This window comes from Thermobia domestica, chromosome 14 (genome assembly GCF_964235325.1).
Source record: "Thermobia domestica chromosome 14, izTheDome1.hap1.1, whole genome shotgun sequence".
In the NCBI taxonomy this organism is placed as follows: domain Eukaryota; kingdom Metazoa; phylum Arthropoda; class Insecta; order Zygentoma; family Lepismatidae; genus Thermobia; species Thermobia domestica.
Genome location: NC_137467.1, coordinates 55,818,977 through 55,843,583, shown reverse-complemented (window position 1 = coordinate 55,843,583; position 24,607 = coordinate 55,818,977). Strand labels below are relative to the sequence as shown.

The following is a 24,607-nucleotide window of genomic DNA, read 5'->3' as shown; positions in this document are numbered from 1 at the left end:
ACAGGCCGGACATTTCAGCCCTAAGGCTGGTGTGACACCCAAATCCACCACGCTCACAAACACCATCCCTAAGGCTCGTCAACATAATTTTCCTTGACACTTCGTGGAGGATTATAAGTTTTCCTTGTCTGGATTTCGAACCACCAATCTTACTGCATTATCCTGTATATGTGCCTTAGCGTCTTAGCGAAGTCGATATTCCTAAGGTTGGTGGTGGTCTCAAACCCACCACGCTCATCACCACTATCGCTAACATCATTTTCCTTGACACCTCGCGCCAAGTTCCAGTGTTCGTTTCAGATGTAGTGGCCAAGGAACTTGGCTCATCTATCCTCATCTCAACACTTTTTGAGGCTGACGAACTTGGCTGCACTTTTTTGCACCTCTGGTGTTTTTGTTCAGATTTCACTTCTTTTTGTAGTTCGCCATGTCAATATCGTATATTGGGATTATCAATTGTGGCATATTGCTGGATTTAAATTTAGAATTGTACATTTTTAAAGGAGTCGTAATGTGTCACATTCAACATTAGTTTCCAAGGGCTGTCCCACTGGAATCAAAACCAGCACCCTGTACAAGAAAGGTGCACATGCTAGCCATTAGACTAGAGAGGAGGATTTCTTTTATTAAATATCTTTCATAGAGTTATGTCCAAACGAGATTCTAATTCATTTACCCGTGCTAAAAAAATCACGATAACTAACATATTATTTTTCATTATCTAAATACGAAGAGTATTAACAGGGTTCCAAACCCTTGATGCTGAATCCTCGATGCTAAATCACTAGGCGTGGCTGGTGTTTTAATATACTTAGTTGTTCTCTACCCTTCCACATTGCAAAATTACGGAGTTCATTATATGATTAGCATGTTGCACAATTTCATACTGCCTCGTGGTTTCGTTCCAATTATATACACCTTTCAAATAGCTTGTAATCTTAATTATATTTGCCACCAACATATCCAAACTATATATAAAACTACATGAACTGACATAAATTAAAGGGGTACTTGTGGTTGACGTGGGAACTTGAAATTTGGCATAGCTTTCTGGGACTAACCGACATGAAAATTGCAAAGGTGAATTTTTAGAGTCTAAAGGTGGGATGAATAATTTCCCCTGTTATTTAATGTGTGTTTTCTTTTTGAACCTATAATCTCATGTTTTAGGAACTTGGAATTGTAAAAAAAAAAAAAAAAAAAAAAAAAAAAAAAAAAAAAAAAAAAAACTTGAAATTCTGTATGCTTGTACGTTTTCGTTAGCATTACCTAAGTAAGTTAGTACAAATACAAATTTCCAACTTTAGAGTGTTTTTATGAGGAACTGAAAAATCTTCCCCATGTTATTTATAGGGGACACGTTTTGCACCCCAAAATTATTGCGCACTTCTTGTAGGGCTACAATTATTAAATTTGACATGATTGTAGCTTTTCGGGACTAACCGACAGAAAAAATGGCAAAAGTAAATATATTTAATTTTTAGGGAGTCTGAAGGGAGGATGAAGAAACTCCCCATGTTATTTAAATAGGCCTTTTTTTTACCTATAATCTCACATTTTAGGTACTTGAAATACAAACGTGAAATTCGGTATGCTTGTATGTTTTCGTTAGCATTACCTAAGTAAATCAGTAAAAACACAAATTTCCAACTTTAGAATGATTTTATGGGGAACTGAAAAACATTTACAAGTTATTTATATGGGACGTCTTCTTCGCCCCAAAATGTTTAGGCGCTTCTGAGACTAACCTACAAGAAAATTGCCAAATGTGAATATTTTTAATTTTTAAGGAGTCTAAAGGGGGATGAAAAAATCCCCATGTTATTTAAATAGGGGTATACAAAATCTTATCGTTCAGATAGTTGAAATAGGAAAAGGAACTTGAAATTCGGTACAATTGTGTGCTTAAGAGGTGCGAGGCCGTAGGCCGAGCAAAGGCGAGGGTGTAGAGGCTAAGCCTCCAGCTGGGCAAATTCAGGAAATATGGAGAGCAAATGCACGAAATTCACTGTTGATGAAAAGGCTGATACGTAAGAGATTCGCACACTGTTCACAGATATAGACAAGAAGCATCAAGAACATTTTTACATAACGACTGTGGTAACCATAATGTAACTCGTGGTATCAATATATTTACGGAATCGGTTACATTTTGTTACTAGTCTCATATAAAAGTCGAACTATTGGATTTCTCATTTCTTTAAAAAAAATCATTAAAAAATCATTAATTCTAAATATCCCCACCTCTACATTCTCTTACTTATCAAATTAATTTCAGTATCTATTTAATATCAATGACTGCAATAAAGGAAAAAAAGGAAGAAAACATTAGCTTTCCTTGTCTGGGTTTCCAACCACGAAATTTATGGCAATATGTACGTGTCTTAGCTCACATTTTTTTTTTAAAGTTAACTGATTCACAGTACGTGGCTCACTAACTTGCTTAACTACTTATTACTAGGTTTCACTTGTTTTACTCGCACACTGAGAAAAAAAAAAACAAATATGTGGCGTACGTAAACACATAGGTTTCATGTGTAAATCCTGTAGTTTTTGGACTTTACGTATACTAAACGTATTAACCAAAAAGCATATTTTAAACATACTTTCCGTGTAAGTGTTCCGAATAAACGTACTTTTCGCACGAACGAAAGAACTGTATATAGGTGGTCAAGATCTCACATACAGATGGACGTATGTAACTTATAGCTGACGTACGCCGCGTACGTATACGTATGTAATCTACGAAAGACTTTTAGATGTCAGGCATTCTGCAACGACATAGTGTAACATCTAAGCGGGAAAGATGCAGTACGTATGTAGCATATGGATAACGTATGCTAAGTGTTGATTTCTGTAGTAAACATAAGGATTCCGTATATTTGTACAATATACCGCTGTCCGGATAACGGATTTTTCTCAGTGAGCTAGCTCGTTTTCCTATTAAGGTAGAACGACAGGGACACGAACACAGAAACATCGAGAAAGTTAAGATTCCAAAGGCTCTTCCACCGGGAATCGAACTCCGGATCCCGTACACCAAAGGCGCATGTTATAGCCAATACAGCAGTGAGAAGGACACCCACTCGACCATTCGAACGATTGACAACATTATCACTATGCATATGATGTGTTGAATAACGGAATCGTTCCCGATTTCTGATTGTAAGGACAGTTATTTTTTTTTTTTTTTTTTTTTGCCAATGAAAAATTTCCCATAACAAATTCCTCAAATCAGGGGTGAATCTAGGGAGGCGACCCCCAGAAGAGGAAAATTCCTTATTTTATATATAAACAAAACCCATCCTAGACTTTGGATCTCTTAAAAGTAGCAGTATTAGAACCCACCGCCCCTCCAGAAGTCCGTCCTGGATCCTCCCCCTGCCTCAAATTTTACACTCAAGCCGTTATAAGGTACCTTCGTGGAGAGTTTCACACCTTTACCTCATTAAGAAGTGCGTAATGGCTATCGGCAGTTTTTCGCCCATAAAAATATCCCATAGTTCATTCCTTACACTTGGAAAGTTTTACATACTCAAGTCATTAGGTAAGATAGGTACAATTATGAAGAGTTTCTCGTTTCTATCTCATTAGGAAGCACCTAATCAATGACGTGGGCGTGAATGAAACGGGCTCTGTTCGGGTAAAGACAGCTTTTCGACCATAAAAAATGCAGAGTTTTACGTCTTATCTCTTTGGGAAGTACCAAATTAATATGATGAGTGAGTGAGTGAACCGATTTTTGCTTGGCTAAAAAGTTTTTCGCCCATAAAAAATTCCCATAGGGCATTCCTCACATTTCGCACCTTTCTCATACTCGAGTCATTATAAGGTACTTTTATTCAGAGTTTCACGTCTCTATCTCTTTGGGAAGTACCTAATCAATTTGATGAGTGAGTGAGTGAAACGATTCTTTGCTTGGCTAAGGTCAGTTTTTCGCCCATAAAAAATTCCCATAGGACATTTCTCACATTTCGCACCTTTCCCATACTCGAGTCATTATAAGGTACCTTTATTCAGAGTTTCACGTTTCTATCTCTTTGGGAAGTACCTAATCAATTTGATGAGTGAGGGAGTGAGTGAAACGATTTCTTGCTTGGCTAAGGACAGTTTCTTGCCCATAAAAAAATTCCTATTGCACATTCCTCACATTTCGGACTTTTTGCATATCAAGTCATTATGGGATACATTTATGCAAAGTTCACGTCTCTATCTCAATGGGAAGTACCTAATCAATTTGATGAGTGAGTCAGTGATCCTAAAAACTGCATATTTTAGGGGTGCAGTTTTCGAATATGGATGTATGTAGCAATGTGAGATTTAGTACATGAGCACAACTCTGGGATATCTCCTTAGATTATAAATTTCAAGTTTCTACCGTTAATAGAATCGTTTTTACAGAGCTTCGAAATCGTCGATTTTATCCAAAACTCTGGTTTAAAACATGCTTACGGCAGTGCAGCCAGTTTTCAAATTCTTCGCGGAACTTGGCTGCCATGCACTGCCGTGCATGTTGGCATGAACAACTACGTTGATTTACTGCTAATTATGTGAATTTATTCCAGATAACGTAGCAAACTATTTAATATGAGTTGAAGTGACAACTTAAGTTCTTCTGTATTTTCTGTAGAGAAATCGTAAGACAGTTGAGCAAAGAGAATTCAGTTTAATGCAAGAATCGTCTACAGATATGAAAGTATGATCAATGTGCTGTCCGAGTGCAAACAGAAAGCTCGGACGACCCGTCTATTCTGTGCATGGAAACAAACAATGCTCAGCGCTACTGTACGGCACTGACAAGACTGAAATGCGCAATTTGCAGGAGGCTGTATGTCTTATATATCATAGCGTGCTGTTTTAACCCTTTGGAGATTCGGGTTTTTTGGGGTATTTTTTAGACTTTCAGTGAAGCAGCTACTGCATCGTCACTATTTATCCTAGGATCATGGTTCATACCTCATTCTTTTTAGAATGAAGCTGGCTTTCAAATGGTATCACTTGCATGCCAATATCATATACCAGAAGAGGGAAAATTGATGTCAAAGGAAAAATTTCGGAGGGAAATTTTTTTCACACTTTGGGCCCCTCTGGAGCGGCCCTGTGTGAACGTAGAGATCTCAAAAAATTCCGATAAATAGTACTTGGTAGATTAAATGTGTGTGCCAAATTTCAAGTTTCTATCTTGAATACTAAGGGCGGCAGAAATTTTATCAAGAATCTCCACAATGCCCCAAATTACCACAAAACACCATGATCTCAGGTAAAAAATTTCCTGAGACATCTCTATTTATCCTAGGACTATAATCCGCCAATCATTCTCTTCAGAATAGAACTGCCTTTCAGGCAGTACCATCCACATGTCCATCATGTATCTAAGGCGGGAAAGTCCCGAAAAAAGAATTTTTGGTCGAAATATCCCTTTTTTCAACTTTTAGCCCTTCTGGACCCCCCTTTATAACGCAGAAAACTGAAAAGATCTGGTATATACTACTCGGTGGACTGAATGTTTATGCACAATGTCAATGTTCTAGGCGCAAAAATGAGCCCGCAAAAAAAATACTGAAAATGTCCCATATTCCCCTATACAGAAGTATATTTTGATAAAAATTCCCTGACACATCCCTAATAACCCTAGGGTCATGTTTCGTCCATCATTCTCTTCAGAATAGAACTGCCTTTCAGACGGTATGACTCACGTGTCTCCATAATGTATCTAAAGCGGGAAAATCCCGAAAAACTGTATTTTTTTTGGTCTAAATATCCCTTTTTTCAACTCTTTGCCCCTCTGGATTCCCCTGTTTTAACGCAGAAATCTGAAAAAAATCTGGTAAATACTACTCGGTAGACTGAATGTTTGTGCAAAATTTCAATCTTCTACGTGCAAAAATAAGCCCGCCAAAAAATAATGAACATAGGCTTCATAAGAGAAAATATATATTTTAAAATTATGACGTCATCACCTCGTATGTCTGGACGGAGGAAGGTGTGAAACCATACGTAACGTGTTCTACAATGCCTCTGGACTTGAAAAACAAACAAACAAACAAACAAACAAAAAGAACGGACGAAAAGGCTTAAATAGAAGTTATAACGTAATGTACCATGAAACACCCGTATGGTACAAATTGTACCATAGAATCCCCAAAGGGTTAAATCGTTCATTCAACATCTGTTACTGCTGGATTTTCTTTACTGGTCAGTCCTACAGTACCCTTTGGAAGGTTGCTTTATTCTGAAGAGAATGAGGTACAAATCATGATCCTAGCGTAAATAGTGATGATGCAGTTCCTGCTTGACTGAAAGTCTAGACTGTACTTTAAAACTTCCAAAAGGGTTGGGACGTCAAGGCGAGATCATATGGGTGGCGGCAACGAAACAAATCGGTTTGGTTTGGAGTAGTTGCATATCTGTCGTACAGTTCCGACCTCGTGCACAGCGACTTCGGTTTCTTTCCGACATTGATTAGTCTCTCAGCGGAAGGCATCTTGGAACCAATAACGAAGTGAAGACAATTATGGAGGAGTTTTTTTTTTTTTTTTTTTTTTGTCGTGCCCAAGAAGCATTTTATTAGAAAACAAGTTTCTAAATATTCTATGTCAAATGCATAAAACTCTTTAATTCTTATAAGAAACAAGAAAGTTGTATTGGTATTTATTTTTTTCAGTATATTATTTGTCATAATAAACATCTTTACCCACTGGGGCGAGAGGTAACATATTTTCCGACTTACCTTCTTATTTGTCTTATGCCCCGACACTTATCTTTTTATTTTAATAGGCTGCATTCGTATGCGAACAGATTATACAAGCAGTAGTTAATAAACAATACCTCAATTTTACTTTTTTGACTCTTACCATGCAAGTTAAGGAACACTACCACCTTAAGAAGGAGAATCGGGAAGCCGTCTGTGGGAGATTCGGGAAAAGAGGTCCTTTCGAGCAGTCGGCAAACAGCCGGAAAGGCGCATAAAATGCGCCGGCGCCGCCTCTAGAAGGTAGCCTTTCTGAGCAGTCGGTAAACAGCCGGAAATGACCATTAAATGCGCCGGCGCCGTCTTCGGAAAGTTGCCTTGCCGAACAGTCGCCAAACAGCCGTAATGGCGCAGCGAATGCGCCGGTGCCGCCGTCGAAAAGAGGCCGGCATACGATTTTCGACCGCTTGCCGCCTCGGCATAAGGTCGGCAACTTTGAACAAGTAGATCGTCGTGCCGCCGCGGACGTGTGCCGGCTGCCTACCGACGGCCTGCCACCGTCGACGGCGGCCATCTCTCTTGCCGACCGCGACTTCCTGATGGGGTTTACATTTAGCAAATTTATTTTTTAAAGTTTAAACCTACATGCGGTTACATGAATTTGATACTCAAATCTAAATAAGGTTAGAATCTTTGTTTTGATAATAAATAGCAAAGAGCGTTTTTTCGGTATCATCATCAGTATCCATTTTAAAATTACTAAATTGGGTGAATAACGTTTAAGTTGCAATTACATTCGTACAACCAATAATGTTATAAAATAGAGGATCTGTCCTACGTATCTTCATCCTATTAACTCAATGGAGCCAAAAGAACAACCGAACATCTGTCAGAGCAAGACAGTATCGAGTCTGATTGGCTACTCTTGTTTTCACAATGAATGTTGGCTCAAAACATTGTGATGTTATTGGGTGAAGCGGACAGAGTGGGGGCTTGCGGAACTGTGACGTATGACTCGATTTCGTTGTATAGGGCAGATCCTCTATTTTATAACATCCTTGGTTACAACAGTTTGAAATTGCCAGCACCCTAGTGACATCTATTGGCACTAGATATATGCAAGCGATAGAGCAGGTGGTGACATCTAGTATTATGACTGTTTATTATTAGAATTTAGCGTGACGCCCTGAGCTTGTCATTTCTAAACATAATAAAGAATACAAGTATGTAGATTGTCAGATTTTTCTTACTCTTTACAAGTGAAGCTTTTAGTAGTTGTAATATATATATATATCACGTACTGAGACTGAATAATTGTGATACCAGTAACCTATTAATGCAAATACCAGGTAAATGAAGTCAAATTTTAGCATCTAAAGATTTATATTGTAAAACTGGCCATTCCGTGTTTAAATTAATATAAAAAATTATCAGGATGTAAGAAAATTAAAATGAATTAAAATAAAAACGAATATTTAGAAAGATAAATGTTTAGTCTTCTATATATTTATTCTATACATTTACGTGGTGTGTGTATTTCTTCTTTCGATGCGAATCTATCAACAAACATTACATACCTAGAAACAAATCTGGTAAAATAACAGTCGAATAAGATCTTAACCGTAGTTTTTCATTCTTCTCAAAGTTTTGCTTTAACTTTGAATACGTTCTTAATGGATATATTTAAAAGTTACATAGAAAGTTTCAATTCTGTGGACGAATTGTTACATGGGCACAGGCCCGGAACTAGAGGGGGCTAGGGGGGCCTGCCCCCTAAACTGTCCGTGACCCCCAGGCCTCAATACAAATTTCTATTATCAATTAAAAAAAAGCAATTTAGATATTTCTAAGATAATTTTTGGCGTCTTGCCCCCCTAATATATTCAAGCCCCCCCAAACCTCTGTGGCTGGTTCCGGGCCTGCATGGGTAGGGATGAGCACGAGACAAGATTTGTGGCTGTCTCGTCTCGAAAATGTACTGTAAAAGTGATGTCTCGACTCGAAAAATATATATTTTTCTATTGCAAGAGCCGTGTCTCGAATCGAATTTTGTCGAAAAATCCTGTCTCGACTCGTCTCGTGTGCATCCCTATGCAAGGGCAACCACAGAGAAGGAAAGGACTTCAAGAATGAATGGGGAAGCGTCATTTCAAGCAACCGAAGGTATAAATATTATTGCTTAACCAAAAAACGAGACTTTTTCACGCCTGACACTCAACCAACACATAGTTTGAGTGAGTTTATTCACCTCGGGTAATAATAACGAACTTTCTTGTTTTCAAGACAATTACAACACTAACATGAAACAAAATATGTATTTGCATCAAAAGATTCAAGATATTTCAATCAAAAAATTTCTTGTAAATCTGGGGAGCTACATATAGTGTAGCCAAACCCAAACTAACAGTTAACTCAGTATGATGTGCTTATTACTTAGAAAATATGAAAACTCGATTTAGGAGCCGTTCAAAAATGTTGTGGCCCCTGATCCAAAAACTAATTATTGGCCAAGATCGCAATCTTTCGATGCATCTTTTGGATCATTCCTAAAATTCTTGGCCTAGATCGCAATCTTTTGATGCATTTTTTGGATCATTCCTAAAATTCTTGGCCTAGATCGCAATCTTTTAATGTATTTTTGGGGATCATTCCTAAAATTCTTGGCCTAGATCGCAATCTTTTAATGCATTTTTTGGGGATCATTCCTAAAATTCTTGGCCTAAATCGCAATCTTTTAATGCTTTTTTGGGGATCATTCTTAAAATTCTTGGCCAAGATCGCAATCTTTTGTTCCATTTTTTATCGTTTCTAATATTCTTGTTCTGTTATATGAGTGGTCAGTACTGAGTAGAACAGCTAAAACTTCCAAAGATTGAAGGTTATCTGGTTGATACTACTACAAAACCTAATTCAACAAAGACTGAATTTCAACCAACGAGCTGCTGAAAGGGTAATTGAAATCAGAACTTTTGTGCAGAACTGTGAGAAGCTTCTTAGGCTACAAGAAGACGAGATCACTCGTTAAGTGCAAAAGCTGCTCGATTTCGCCAAGACATGTGGATTATGTGCTTACAACGTAACGCTTATTCATTAACAGACTAATAACGCGGTACAGTCCACAAGTAGTAATATTGCCATGTACGGATTCTTGGCTTTGGAATTTTAACACATAACTCAACAGTTGATTCTTTTGAATAAGCTTGTCTACGAGTGTTAAATACAGCAATATTAATTTTAGTGCTGAAAATATCAAGTGCAAGTAAATATTAACCTCTGTGTAAATATTCCCGCGCAAGTTCGAACTGTTAATTTTACTAGATTCAAAAGCTATTAAAATTCAACCCGTTGTTTTTCAAATCATATGTAAATCGTACACATGTATCACAATATTCAATAATTTACATTTATTTAAGAAACTGATACTCGCATCTCTTTTAGGACGAGATAGGACGAGTGGAAATTAAGTTGAACTGCTAGTAGTGTTTTTTGATAGGAAAATTTATGTCCATGGCCTTTTTGTTTCAGGCTCCAAGTGAGGATGTTGAAAATGGTTACCAATCTGGAGTAGATGACTTGCTGAAAATAAGTAATGCAAACAGGAGTAATTCATTTGTTTGGGTTACGCTGACAGATGTCAATAAAGTCGATGTTAGTCCTCCGAATTTCCTACTATTTACCACTAACTTTAGTGATGTTATAGGACTCTCACGTCCTAATATACAGGTAAATCTTCCTTTCGTCACATTATACGGTATGCATTTGATTTTATTAACCTTTCAAAAAAAAATCAAAACTAACCCAAATAACTCTTCCATTGATACCGAGTGTTATAAAAAGTTTTTACAAATACGTGATTGGACTGCCTCCACCTGCGTCTGTGCCTAAGAGATCACTCCAACAGTTGGCAGCAATAAAAGAGTTATTTTGGTTAGTTTTAATTTTTAAAGGAATACTTATAGTAAAGCAGCAGTCAATTTATATGAAGACATAATTATCCAAAAAATTTAATGAAATCTCCATGAATATTTAGCACTATTTTCTTCTTCCCCTTATCGTAGAGTGCTCTATACATATCTTCTTTCTATATTAACCCTAGCGGACGAATGGTGAGGGGATTATAAAATGATTTTAAAATTTATGTTTTTCATCTTGAAGTTTAGCGACCCTCTTTTCCATATTTTTGCTTTGTTTTAGCGATAATCATACATCTTGTTGTGAATGGTAGTAAAACGTGTTCGCTTACTCTGAAGGAAAAACGTAAACTGAAAATGTTTTAGAACAAGATCCTGAGACGAATATTCGAACCCAAGAGGAATAGGAATGGGAAGTGGCGTAAATTTCATAACGAAGAACTACATCATTTATACGGTTTACCAAATATTGTCAGGGTCATCAAGTCTAGAAGACTGAGGTGAGCAAGTCATGTATCCAAAATGGAAGAAAATAGGAACGCTTTCAAAGTTTTAAATGGAATCCCAATCGGAAAACGCCCATTAGGAAGACCTAGATGCAGATTGGAGGACAATATTAAAATGGATCTCGCATAAATAGGAATACAAAGTAGGAACAGAAATACAAAATAGAAACTGGATCCAGCTAGCTAAGGATAAAAGTCCATAGATAGCTTTTATGACCTGGCATTGAACTTTCGGGTTCCATAGGCCATAGAGTGAGTTAGTTATCTAAACTTTTACTTTCCATGGAGAAGAGGCAAGTGACCTAGAAGAAGCTATAAGTTATAAGTGAGATTTAAAGCCCTGTATCTGGCATTGAGGACATTTACAGTTCGTTTGAATACAATATTACAGTGGATATTTAAGCCCTTCCCCTCTACTTGGTTCATGAAAACGCACAGATGCTTTGTCCTAGATTGCCCAGAAAAGTCTTTGTTGTGACAGTGCGGACGGATCGTATCTTGGATGGTGAACATAGATTCCAGATATGAAGTAGAAGTTTTACATTTAAACAAAAAGAAAAGTAAATTAGTTACATGCACGGTATCTCCTGATGGTTTGCAATTTGAATTCTTTATGGAATTTGCTCTTTTAGGGTTTCCATTCGTCCCGGAAAATCAGGGACGGAATCGAGATCTGCGTCCCGATAATATTTCTCGGGACGCTTAAATGTCCCGGATTTCAGCGAAGAAGAAAAGAAGGAATATCGTAGTTTGCTTTTCTCACAGGATTAGGTATATAATACTACAACAGACCCAAATAAATTAAAAAATCCTCACCAGGGAGGAGGAGTTAAATAATCTGCTTACGTTTGCTTAACTAGGGAAGAGAAGGTCTACTAAATGACAAAAAATATGATTAAGTAATACTTGAACAACTCCGTCTAATGGAAGAAAGTAAATTAGTATATAACACTTCTTTTAATTTTAAATAATTCAAAGATGCTTGTAATTTAGTAGCGTCCCGGATTTTCATTTTTGAAATATGGCAACCCTACTCTTTTATATTTTATTACTAAATACAGATATGCATTGATGATTTTCAATTCTTCCTATGAAATCATAATACCTTTCTGAACAATACATAATATTCTGAACAAATTTCAATTCATAACATTTATAATACTTTGAAAGTTTTAAAGGAACATCAAGAGTTAGAACGCGTAATGCAAGTGCAATATCGAACCCTCTAAATGTCAAAACTTGAAAATACCGGTTTCATAAATCTTACAAGTCTCCTTTCTGGTAGATGCTCAAGATAAAGAAGAATCCAGTTTGGGAGACACTTCTCTAGACTCTAAGCAACCACTAAATAGGTAATCGAGAATTGTAAGGTGATTGGAAATCGTGTTTATTACATCAACTTCATTTTGATAATATAGATAAATTACTTTTTAAAGGTATAAAACTTTAAAAAAAAGTGCATAGTAAGGAATCAAAAGCTACTTGCTTGATAAGTTAAACCAAAATCAATGGTGTGTAGGTATATGTCAAGGAGCTAGCAGAACGTACCAATACAACGCAAAGAAGTATGACCAGGAAATTAACATACAGAGACCTGCTGATAACAGAACATTCTGCCTCATTTATGGATCTGGAATACTTATGTAGTGATATTTTATCAGGAAGGAAACATAACATTAATTATACTAAATAAAGCGCCTATCTTGTCATATATGTGGAAAACCATTGAATTACCAAAAGAATGTTCTTTCAATCAGCGAAGCAAAGCGGTATTTCAAAAGCATAAACAATAAACAACAGAGATTTTCTTTGCTAAGTAAATAACAAGGCATTCAATAAAATGGGTTGGTCAAGGTAAAATGTCAAATCGCCAATTATAAGATAAAGTTACACGAGAGTTTTTTTTTTTTTTACAAGCTTCGTTAAGATGAAACAGAGTTCTTCCCTCTGGTCTAGTTTCTAACGTGTGCGCGTTCGATGTACGGGGTCCTGGGATTGATTCCCGGTGAGAGAGCACTTGAACGCATTACGGTGGTTTGGAATCAACCTTTATCTGTAGATTTACCTATCTCATATAACCTCAGTGATGGAATGGGACACTTTGTGGTGGACAGACGTAGTGTGCGTGGTTCCTCTAGAGGTTCTTCTCTCCATGCCATAAACGTGGCCAACATCTAGTGGCCCACTTGCCTGTAAATGTCGATCGTCGATATAACGACGCGTCGAAGGGTTGTCGCTAGTGTGCCATGACGGCAGGATTTCGTCGAGTTAAAATATATATCTAGAGTAGGGGTTACAACCGCATAGCAGCGTGGACTTCAGTTTGATCCGCGATCCTTCGATTCGTCGTGGAGAATCGAATGGTTATTATTTTATGTCATGTCATGTCACCATTCAAAACAATAACCATTCACATGTTTAACCAGTCATGTGAATGGTTATTATTTTATATTATTTTTTCCTGACTAATTGTTCCTAAAGTGAGCTTCGGAGGTCAAGAGTAACCCCTGCCTCTACATCATAAAGTGAAAAGTCTTGAGATGAGGGCGTATAATTGTAGGAATTTAAATGGCAACTGTCGCCAATCATTAGAAAGTGAATATGGGAGAACTATGAAATAAGTTAAGTAGACGTGCGTCATTTTGTTATAAAATGACATGGTGAACGCATTTTACCTGATCCCAAACGGTTATCGTCGAATATACACGGTTAAAGGCGCATTCTGATTGGCTCACGATTTATCCCTCTACAACCGAGGCTTTCTTCATCGCCTTCGTGACGAAGTCGGAATAATATGAGTCTAGTAATCATAAGATCGATGCTTCGCGCCCAACCCGGCGTACTTCCTTTTTTTAGTGCTTTTAGACTCACCGTAATGTAAACAAATCACGCATATAGGAGATTTAACATATTTTGAGGGGAGTAATTTTGTAATTCATTGGTATTCCGTGGCGTGTCTGTCGCTGGTGGCACAATTTTCAAATCGGTAGTGGGGCCACCGCGGATTGACGCTGCAGGGCCGCCAATTTTTGGCGAGAGGTCGTTAGTTGCTCACCGACGGCATGGGCCCGTTTCCTCCCACTTTCTTCAATTCAATATTTCGTTCATTATTATCATAATCTCGAAGCTTATTCTCGAGCATTATCGACCCTTTTACCCTCAAGTATAATTCTGGGAGGGACGTTAAAATAACAAGAAACAAATAGTTTTAGATTGTGGTCGAATTGTTCCGGTACAAAACGGTACGACATATCGGTAGTAAAATAAGTTGCCAAAAACTATACAACTGCAAAACATTTAAAACAAGGTCTACTATATCAAAGGAATTCTCAGGGCGTACACTCATTTATTTGCGATTTCTCTCTCTCCCTCTCATGTTTTTCTCCCTGTTCGTTTGAATTTCACTGCTGAATTCAATTATTAGTAAACTTACTTAACAGATGTGTCCTACTCACTTTCAGTTGACAAAGCTGCTTTATGTTTTGGAAGGAGTTTACTTCTTCTCCATACAGCCGCCACGCAAATCTACACACTTTTCCCACTGGTGCTTCAAGGCATGTATGCCATCCTTGTAAAATTGTGCAGGTTGCTCTTTGAACCATGCTAATGTTGCAGAAATGAGCAGGCGAGTACGGGGAATGCGGCAAAATCTCGTACTCTTTAGTAGCTGGTTGTCTCCTGGCAATTTCAGCATTGTGGCACGGTGCATTGTCCTGGAGCAGCAGCACATTTGTCAACAGTTTTTTTTCGTCGAGATGTTTTGAGTTTTGCTCGTAACTTTTGTAGCAGGTCACTGTAGTATTATCTAGTAATTGTGGCACCCTTGGTAAGGTAATCGGTCATGATTATGCCCACACAATCCCCAAAAAACACATATCTTCTTACCAGCTGATGGCACCACACTTGCTTTTTTTTTAGGAGGGGGGCAGTGAACCCTTGTAATACCAATGCTTGGACTCCATTTTGGTCTCGAGATCAAACATATAGATCCATATTTGGAGACGGGAAAAAGTCCTTTGGGTCACGATTGCACAATTCCAAACATTGGGTTGATGCTTGCAAGCGTTGTCACTTCTGAAAGGTTGCAGCAGTCTTGTAATTCACCTGGCACTCAATTTTGACAGGTGTAGATGGTCATGGATGATTCTTTCGATGGACTCTACACTTATTTTGACCTCTTGGGATAGTTCCTGGATAGTTTTTCATCTGTCTTCTAGGATTAATGCCTCCACTTGTTTCATCATGCAGTAGGATGAGTCAACATCACCATACACATTGGTCATCTCCTCGTGAATCGCTTTGGGCAATTTCCCCCTAAAAGTCAGGTAATGAATCACTGCTCTGGTCTCACCTTTGTCCTTAGTCAACTTTGTCATGGATTAGGATCTGAAACAAACAAACAAACAAAAAAGATTTAAATTAGAAGACTGATATTTTGCAGTATTTTTATACAGATATGTACCATTCAATGTTATGAATATCTATAACCTATCTCAACTGGAAATGAGTCAGGCCACATCTTTATTGAACGACCTATATATGACATTGTTCTCTTCATGTAACGTAATTTTCAACACGTCAATAATGTTACGTACAACGCACCTGTTTTAGACACTTCTGCAGCTACATGTAATACGAGATTTTTGCACGTGTGAAAAATAAATTATAAAAAATAGCGCGGTAATTTTGACAAAAGAAGGGCAATGAAGACGTATAACTTGTTTAACGACTCCTCAAAAGAAGTACATCTAAAACCGGTCTCTATATACACGATATTTCCGATTCGGCCACTGGTTAGAGAGGTAGAAGCTTTGACCTTAACGATATCTAGCAAATTGACTTCAAAAAGTAGAACGAAGATACACTAATAAAAGAAATGAATAAATAAAATAAAAGTCGAACAGTAAGTACACACGAACTTATAGTGCACACAAGAAGTTTGAAAATTGAACCAATGTTTCTGAATGTGTGTTGATCTTCCTAAACGAGAATTGAAGGGCCTCTCTTTAAAATAGAGCGTGCAGTGAAAACTGAAATGAAAGTCCTCGAAACAGAGAGAACAAGAGGACGTTCCGAAGAGCTTTGACAAGAGATGAAGTTAGAATTGTGATAGACTCTTCCAAAGATTCATCTCATTCAAGCGGGCTGATAACCATTTTGTTTAAAGAGCCATTAGGAACAGTCTTCGCAGTTCACAGAATAATGGTGGAAACTGTTTCCATTCTTATGAACTTAATTCTTGATTCAGTTTCTCTGTCAGTTGATTTATTGTTTGTTGTTTCATCATTAAAACACATCTTTCTCCTCCTTCAACTATTCTCGTCTTGGTATTGTACTTGTGACGAAAATATTTTTTATTGTGCTAAAAGCGGATATTTATAAACTGAAAACTCCGTAGAGTACAAATGAAGAGAAACGGTCTCCACGCATGCGCATCCTGGCATACTTAATTCATCTATCTATTAAAATGCTAGATTTATATGTTTGTCTCCAAAGAAAACTTTATATGTTAGTTTTTAATCCTTTCGACAATGAGATCTCGAAAACCACAAGTGCTAGGAACGTGCCGTTTTCGCTGGTAGATTACAAATTGTGTAGAGGTTGTTCAGTTTTAATTGAATATTTAAAAAAATCTGGCATTATTTTTTTATTACATTTTTTAGGGATACACAGGAAGTGTTGAAATTTAAAAAAGTAAAGCAACATACCCTACTTGTTATACATTCCAACACAACATAGTTGTATACAGGGGTTGTATATCTCTTAGTCGTGTTTTCTTGGCCAAATTATAATGAAAAACGAAAGATAATCGTTTCCCCAGGCTAAAATGAATCCTTATTATTTGGAGTGTTTTGTCCAATGAACACCATATATCACTGACATTATAATTAATCTCTAAAAATACTCATAGAATAATGTAACAATAGAGGATGGAACTGATGCACAACACGGTATTTAACAACGAAATTATAATTGAATTTAAATGAAATTCAAATGTTTCAATTTTGAAGATGACTAGTAGGGAAAAGGTGAGAGAGAGAGAAATAGGTTATGATTGAAAGGTAAAGGATGAGCACTAGCCTGATAGATCCATCGAGACTGGCGTCGTCCTGGTCATCTGGAACGATGAAGGGTTTGTTTGCCGTGAAGGAACCTGGATTTTCTGGTAACAGCCAACAACTGGAACTCAATCCTGCTGGACTGCTAGGGGCGTCGAACTCTCTCCGTGATGCTTCTCTACAATAATGCGTCTTTAGGATGTTCTTTTACATTTTCATTCCACTAATCTCAACTGACAAAAGTGTCTGCGGCGATGAAGCGGCAGAATGGTATTCTTGACTATGGAGCTGGTCGTCCTCCAATGGTGGGATCTGTTTGTCTCCGATGATCCTGCACCTTCCTCAACTTCGTGGTGAATACCCCTTGTTGTTGTGTTCCTCATAGTTTTGTCCAGCTCAAGAATGATGACCTAAGAATCCAATGAATCGGGAAGTATCAGGCTGTGCTTGAAGGTATGCGGAAAGGAAAGAAGGAAGCTAGTCGAGTTTATTGACAAAAATGTGTTTACAACAGATGTCTAAACATGTACAGTTCTAATCAAAGTTTCCTTTCAATGAGTTTTCAAAAGTTTATGATTCTTTCGTTAATAATGTAATTTAATAAAATAATCGAATTTAGTGAATTAAATTAGAGTTTATGCAATTATCTCATCGTCACTTCATATCCAATACACAGTTACTTCACAATTGTGTATGTAATGTATTTACTTAATACATACTGCATTCAAGAAGAAAGAAAACACCGTTTGCAAGAATTCATTTGATCATACATGAATTAAAAAATCAACCGGAAGTAGGCTCAAATCTTGCAAACGGTGCGAGATAATGAAAAAGTAATCGAAAAATAATCTCTCCTTTATGGTATCTCTTGCCAATTTTTATCAAGACGTCTTTCACTTGTGTCTGTAAAGGGACATGTGCAGATGTGAGGAATAACAAGGAGATTCATGCTCATACGTGAATGATGCGCTGTGTAGAGAGTGCAGGTTCAGCTAGTCTATATATTAAAATGCTAGAAGAGTTTCAATGTTTGTGACCAATCTTTCGACAATGAAATCTGAAAAACCACAAGTGTTAGAAACATCCTGTTTTCGCTGGTCGATTACAAATTTGGGGTAGATTTGCCAGTTCTCATTCAAATTAAAAAAAAAAAAAAACTTGTCTTTATTTTTCTATTCCACATTTTAGGCGTCGTTTTGGCCCTATTAACCCCTGTGAAAGGCAACCAGTAGAGGAGCTACGTATAGTGGGTTGATCGACAGTTTAGGCGGTTTGCTTTAATCTAAAGGAGAAAACATATTGCAAGCCGGCAACTTCGAAGGTTTGTGGACCCACAACGAGGCGTAGCTACTCGGATATGGTATTGTAAGAGAAAATTATTTGCACTTGATATAATCTATTACTTATCCAAGTTTGCCACGAACTCACCCAGACATTCTATATATTAAAATACTATATTTATATGTTTGTCTATAGCAAATCACTCCGTTTGAGAGTCTTCCTGTCTTTTACTTGTGTTCGTAAAGGGAATTGCACAGATATAGCGAGAAGTGGGAAGGAGATTCGTGATCATATTAGAACTATGCGCTGTATAAATAGCGCAGGTTCAGGTAGTATTTCTTTTAAAAAAATGAAAATAAAATCCCTATGGGTTGTCATGGTTGTGCCTTAGTAGGAAAACGACACATCACAAACCGTTCAAATGCTCTCTTACCAGGGACTAAACCAGGGACTCCGTACATCAAACCCGCACACGCTAGAAACTAGACTAGAGGAAAGATCTGTTTTTTATCTTAGCAAGATTGAAGCAAGATAGTGCTTTGGAACATTAAATAAAAAAGGGGAAATTAGCACAAGTTATAAGAATTAAGTCATCACGCTTTAAATCTATACGAGGTTGTTTATGGGCAATATTATAGAAGAAAACTGCGTGTAATGTCAAGAGACGATGCAGGATGGCATGATTTTCTAAATTCGCAAACAGTTTCTTGAATTACAACTTTAACATCACAACATAAAGTTCCAACAAGTGTTATCTTTGTTTTTTACTTCTTAGCCGTTTTCACTTTGGTTAATGGTTGAAATAGAGTTCCAAATTTTTTATTAGTTACTATACTAATGACCAGATGCGCACCTACGAGGGGTTCACTGGGTCCGGACTTCCTAATTCAACGTGCATTTGTATACTTTGTCAATAAAATGATAATTATTTAACATAGAAATGATTGATGTAGCATGATATTCTGTTGTTACATTTCATCTGTAATCTTTCTCTTATAAAAATATTATCTCCATCAGGAAGTCGCGGTCGGAAAGAGGGATTGCCACCGTCGACGGGGGCGGGCCGCCGGAGGCAGGCGGCACCCGTCCGCGGAGGCACGACGATCTACTTGTTCAAAGTTGCCGACCTTTTGCCGAGAAGGCAAGCGGTCGAAAATCGTAAAATAAAATGCCCTTTGCCGACTCTTTGCCGACCGTCAGAGTCGGCAAAACAGTCGGAAAGGCCTCTTTCCGACCCTCTGCCGACTCCTTATGCCAGCCTGTTTTCGACGGCGGCGCCGGCACATTTACTGCGCCTTTACGGTTGTTTGCCGACTGCTCGACAAGGCAACTATTCGTCGCGGTCGAAAACCTCACTGAAAGACGCCGGAGTCTGGCACCGACAATCCGACTGCGGCATCTGGTCGGCATGGACAAATTGTCCGACTGTAGGCGGCTGAATCCTGATGGGGATAGTTCGAAATTTTTTCTGAAAATATAGGTGGAAGTATTTTACAATTACTTATTGTCTTTTCTGGTGTAGAGTAATACCCGTTGTAATACTACATAGATGTAGTGGCTTGTAGTACTGATTCTTCCCAAAGCTGGGATGCTTTGAAAAAAAAAATCAATGTGCGCGCCTCCTAACGACTAACACACAATGGCGTATTTATAGAAAATTTTAAAAATGATGGTTAATTTCCTTTTGCTTCCTTTGCGGCAAGAGTTCTTGATATTTCCAATTACCACAAATTCTTACAATTCCATAATTTTAAGCAGTGTTACAAACTTTAAAAATGTTTATATTGTACTCAGAGTGTTTTGAGATTTTAAATTCATGTAAATGATGTTATGATTTCTTCGTCTATTGGAAACCACATAAATCTGTAGATGTTATACAAGTATTTATCTAAGTGATAGAGCTTCTGCGTGGATGCCTGGTTCAATCCGCGTTCAAGTGGTAGACAATGTCGTGTTTGTGGGTTTTCTCGGGATACTCCAATTTCCTCCTATATTCTCATTCCACCAATTTTTTTCCATTATCATTCACTTGTTTTAATCATCTTTCTCTCTTAGTCTAAAGGGCATAATTGAGAAACGTTAAAAGTTAAATATTTCATGTAATATATTCTTCGAAATAAAGTCATTTTTATTTTTTCAAAAAGCGTCAAAGTTTTCAGTGTTCCCAATTTAATTTTAGTATCTCTTTCAGCACTTAGGCTATTTGAGATACGACCCTATAGCCTAACGTGCGATCCAAACTAAATGAGCTGCCGCTGGGAATCGAACCCGGTTCTTGTAACATTTACTCGTTAGAAGTATTTCTGATTTTATGTTTATTCTTTGTCTTGGGTGAAAAGTGTTGTTATTGATGTTTTAAATTTGAATTAATTTCGTATGCAGGGTCTCAATTAGAATAATTAAGTATTTTTCTTTGAAATCAGTTTAAAAAAAAAAGATCCTCTATCCTTATATAACTGTAATCATGGATGTCCTTCGGTAAGGAAATCAGTTTAGTACGCTTTTTAATAGCTGGCAGCTCTATAACCGAGTCTACATCTGTAAAAAAAGAACGTGGTCTAGGTCTCATCTTCGCTTTACGTTAGCGCTGAATCGGGGTTTTTGTTTGACAATGGAAGCGTGAATGGGACAAAAACACCGTTATCGGCTGTGTAAGCTGTTAAAAGGACTGTGTTAAACTTCGTAATCAAACCTGGTCGTATTAAAAAGTATATTACGGTGCGAAGTTTAAAAAGAAACAATGCTTATAATCATTGCAAAAAAGGAAAAGAAAAAAAAAAACTAATGAAGTGAGTATAATGGAATATAAAGTCGTCTTACAAATTCTTATAATAGTGAATTAATTAATTTTCTTTCTAAAAGTTACTAGAAATATTGTTCATAATTCAAGTCTTTTTGTGAAGTTTGAAAACTCATTACATCACGCGAAGATTTGCGCTTTAAGTTAATAATAACACGGGCGGATCCAGAAGGTTAAAACTGAAGGGGCCAGCTGAAACCCATATATATCATGAGTTTATTATAAGCTTCAAAAGTATATAAGTAATAGCTTAAATTATTTTTGTCACTCAAAAGCTGGAGGCCCTAGACCCCCTGGCCCCGGCTACATCCGCCACTGAATAATTATAATTTCCGCCACTGAAGTAAAATCAGTGGGAAATTTGTGGTCAACCAGTGTCGTTGAATTGCTAATAAAGCCTTAGGAATCTTCTTAAAATTCTAGAAAAATACATTTCTCCGAATTCAATGACTCTACTAGAGATTGGTAAGCTGTTTTGTATAGTCTAGCATTGAGGATTGGGTAAGTTATGTCCAGTCTGGCATTGAGGAAGTACTTACCTGTAGTCCGGTAATTGAGGTATTACACTTAAAATTTAAAACCTGAACTTTAAAAAATTGTCCATCTATATTAATTACATTTGGAATTGATTTTTCTAATTGAAATGAATAAAGAGCAACAAAGATTCATACAATAAAAGGTCCATGAAACTAAGCGTAGTCTTTTCTATTGGACTATTACTTGCTTGGTTGTTCTCTATCCAGTAATTAAATTTAATAGTTTTCCAATTTCCATGCTAGGTTACGATTCAGGAGTTAAATTATTATTAAATTACTTGACCTTTTCTAATTATTGAAAAATCAGATTTAAAATTCTTATTAACATGTTTTCAACCCAGTGTTTGAATTTCATTTCATGTGCTCAATTGTTAAACCTGGTAAAAGAATTGGGACAAAGCACAATAAATGCTCTATTACAAGCTTCCAATTTCAAGCATCTAATGCAACTTTTGCCCTCCTCCGACCTAGTTTACGTTCAGATCGTTTTGTGGATTAGACTTTCAGTAGTCGTAGCGACTGGGTTATTATGTATAGCCTGCCTGACACTCTCACCTCGAAAACTATAGATTCGACACTAATATCGGTCATTTTCAATCATTTATATATATATATATATATATATATATATATATATATATATATATATATATATATATATATATATATATATATATCCCCTCCCCATTCCTTAAGTTGCATCGTCAAACTGAAATGATAAAAGTCTTTCCAGATTCGAACCTCATCTATGACGAAAATTTGATCGAGATCGGTCGGATGGTTCAAGAGTTATTAAGTTACAAAATAGAAACTTTAATATATATTTTTTATGCAAATGCGCCTTATCATGATTATACTAATTGACACTAAGGTATTGTTGAAGTTCGTTGCCCCCTTCAATCACACTTGCGTTGTTACTGCTGTGGAGGCTTCAAAATATTGTTGTTTGCTGCGTTCTTAGTTTCTAACACTGTTTAAACAATACCTAGGTATGGCACAGTAAATTTTTACTTAACATGTAGACTTGAAATATGGAAATACGGAATGATGTTATGTAGTGCCATTTAAATAGGATAACTTTATATTGGGTTAGTAACACTGTTAATCTAGTGATATTGCAGATTGTCTGCTTATATCAATATTTGCGTCGTTAAATTTTTACTGACCTTTATTTAATAGTTAACGAAATATTTCAATATAACGTTCCGCGATTGTGCCCTTTAGGCTAAGGGAGAAGACGATTAAAGCAAGTGAATGATGATCGAAGAACCTGTGGAATGAAAAAGAGGGAGGAAACGGGAGTACCCCGAGGAAACATGTTGTCCACCACAAACTTACTTGGCCGAGAATCGAAGCAGCGATCCTACGCACCAGAGGAAAGTTCTCTACCATTGAATTGCTGTGCCCCTGACGGTAAGACCAGTGGCGTATTTAGGGGGGCTTCCGGGCTTAAGCCCCCCCCCCAAAATCTTACTATAGTAAAGTACATGAAATATCTTGCTGAATTTTCACATTTTCAGGCAAAGCTCCCCGAAAGTTAGCAAAGCCTCCCCGAAACAAAATCGTAAATACGCCACTGGGTAAGACAGTACAGTAAAGCAAGTTAAATATTGCCTGCAGCTACAAATTCTATTTTTTTTAATTTAAAAAAAAATCAAATATCGCATTTATAGTAGTTAAACGTTACGGTTAAAGTTTAGCAACGAATTTTATGTTAACATTTTACTTGCTTAAAATTTCTTCCATTATAAGGTAGAATAGATTCAGTTTTGTCATGAAAAAGACCATGTATGTGAGAATGGTTTTCCTTTAAATGTAATTTCGAAGTAATACATTTCAATCCGTCATAGTTACTAAGTGAATAGTGAACCAAAACTAGTGCAAGATTAGAATTTATACAAAAATGAAAAAAAAATGAAATGTAAAGAAATGTAAAACTTCGTTGCTTTGGTTATGAATTTTCTCGCTCTCTTTCTTTCCAGATAACCAACGTGTCACTTGTGAATGTCAAAGTTCAGCATTACTATTCGGTGTTTGACATTGCAATAACTACGGACAAGATTTCTCCATTTGTGTGGTTGGAAGTACATGGGATACGAGGCCGATTCTCTGACAACGGATTTTTCATGATTACGCCGCATGCTTCAGTTCAATTTTTTTCAAGGGAAAATGTTACACTTGAAGATGTGCAGAACGGAATTTCTGTGAAATCTCTAGTAGACTCATATCCTATACTACGACGGAAATCTTTGTCTAAATTGTTCCCTTTTGAAAAGTTTACGAAGAGGAATCTGTGATAAGAAAAAAAAAAAAGACTTTTGTGGCCTTCAGTATCATAGGCTGAAACTAACCGAAGACAAAAACAATGACGAAAATTGTTGTAGGTAGTTAATAATGAAAAAGTAAATACATTTAGTTGCACTTTCTATACAAAATTTGCACATCAGTAATATAGTACAGGATGTTTCACTCACACTTCCCCTTTGATTTTCGTTTATAACTAATGGTAGTCTCAAATGTTCACTACTTGAAGGTGTTGGTTTCTATAGTGTGTTATTTTCTCAAATCATATTTAAAGTGGAAATGGTAACAGGTATCTAAATCTTCCGTTTCTAGTAAAAAGATTAGAGTGGAGGAGGAAAATATTGTAAAAGTATCCCTGTGAAGAGATAAGTAGAGCTTGGTAGAGTATAATTGTATGTCCTACATCTTTTCCCAGTACAGGTTTTATTATAAAATCCACTAAAACAATATTCTATAAGAATAGTACAATATTGTAATTTCTCTAATATAAGGTAGAGAAGGGTGGCCCAAGGGCCGAGC

The 24,607-nt window shown here is 36.9% G+C and overlaps 2 protein-coding genes across 2 annotated transcripts in view; both read left to right on the top strand.

The window, feature by feature from the left end:
- Window positions 1-4,702, top strand: part of LOC145669834 (beta-mannosidase-like) — a 164,107-nt gene extending 159,405 nt beyond the window's left edge. The window contains exon 13 of the mRNA XM_081738179.1: window positions 4,631-4,702. Within this exon, the coding sequence (XP_081594305.1) occupies window positions 4,631-4,702 (72 nt within the window). The remainder of the gene's footprint in view (window positions 1-4,630) is intronic.
- A 3-nt stretch (window positions 4,703-4,705) lies between these two features.
- On the top strand, window positions 4,706-24,219 carry LOC145669833 (beta-mannosidase-like). Its single transcript, XM_081738178.1, has 3 exons — window positions 4,706-4,828; window positions 10,217-10,414; window positions 23,767-24,219. Exons 1-3 carry the CDS (start codon window positions 4,706-4,708, stop codon window positions 24,079-24,081), a joined length of 636 nt encoding a protein of 211 aa, XP_081594304.1. The 3' UTR covers window positions 24,082-24,219.
- Window positions 24,220-24,607: the final 388 nt, after the last annotated feature.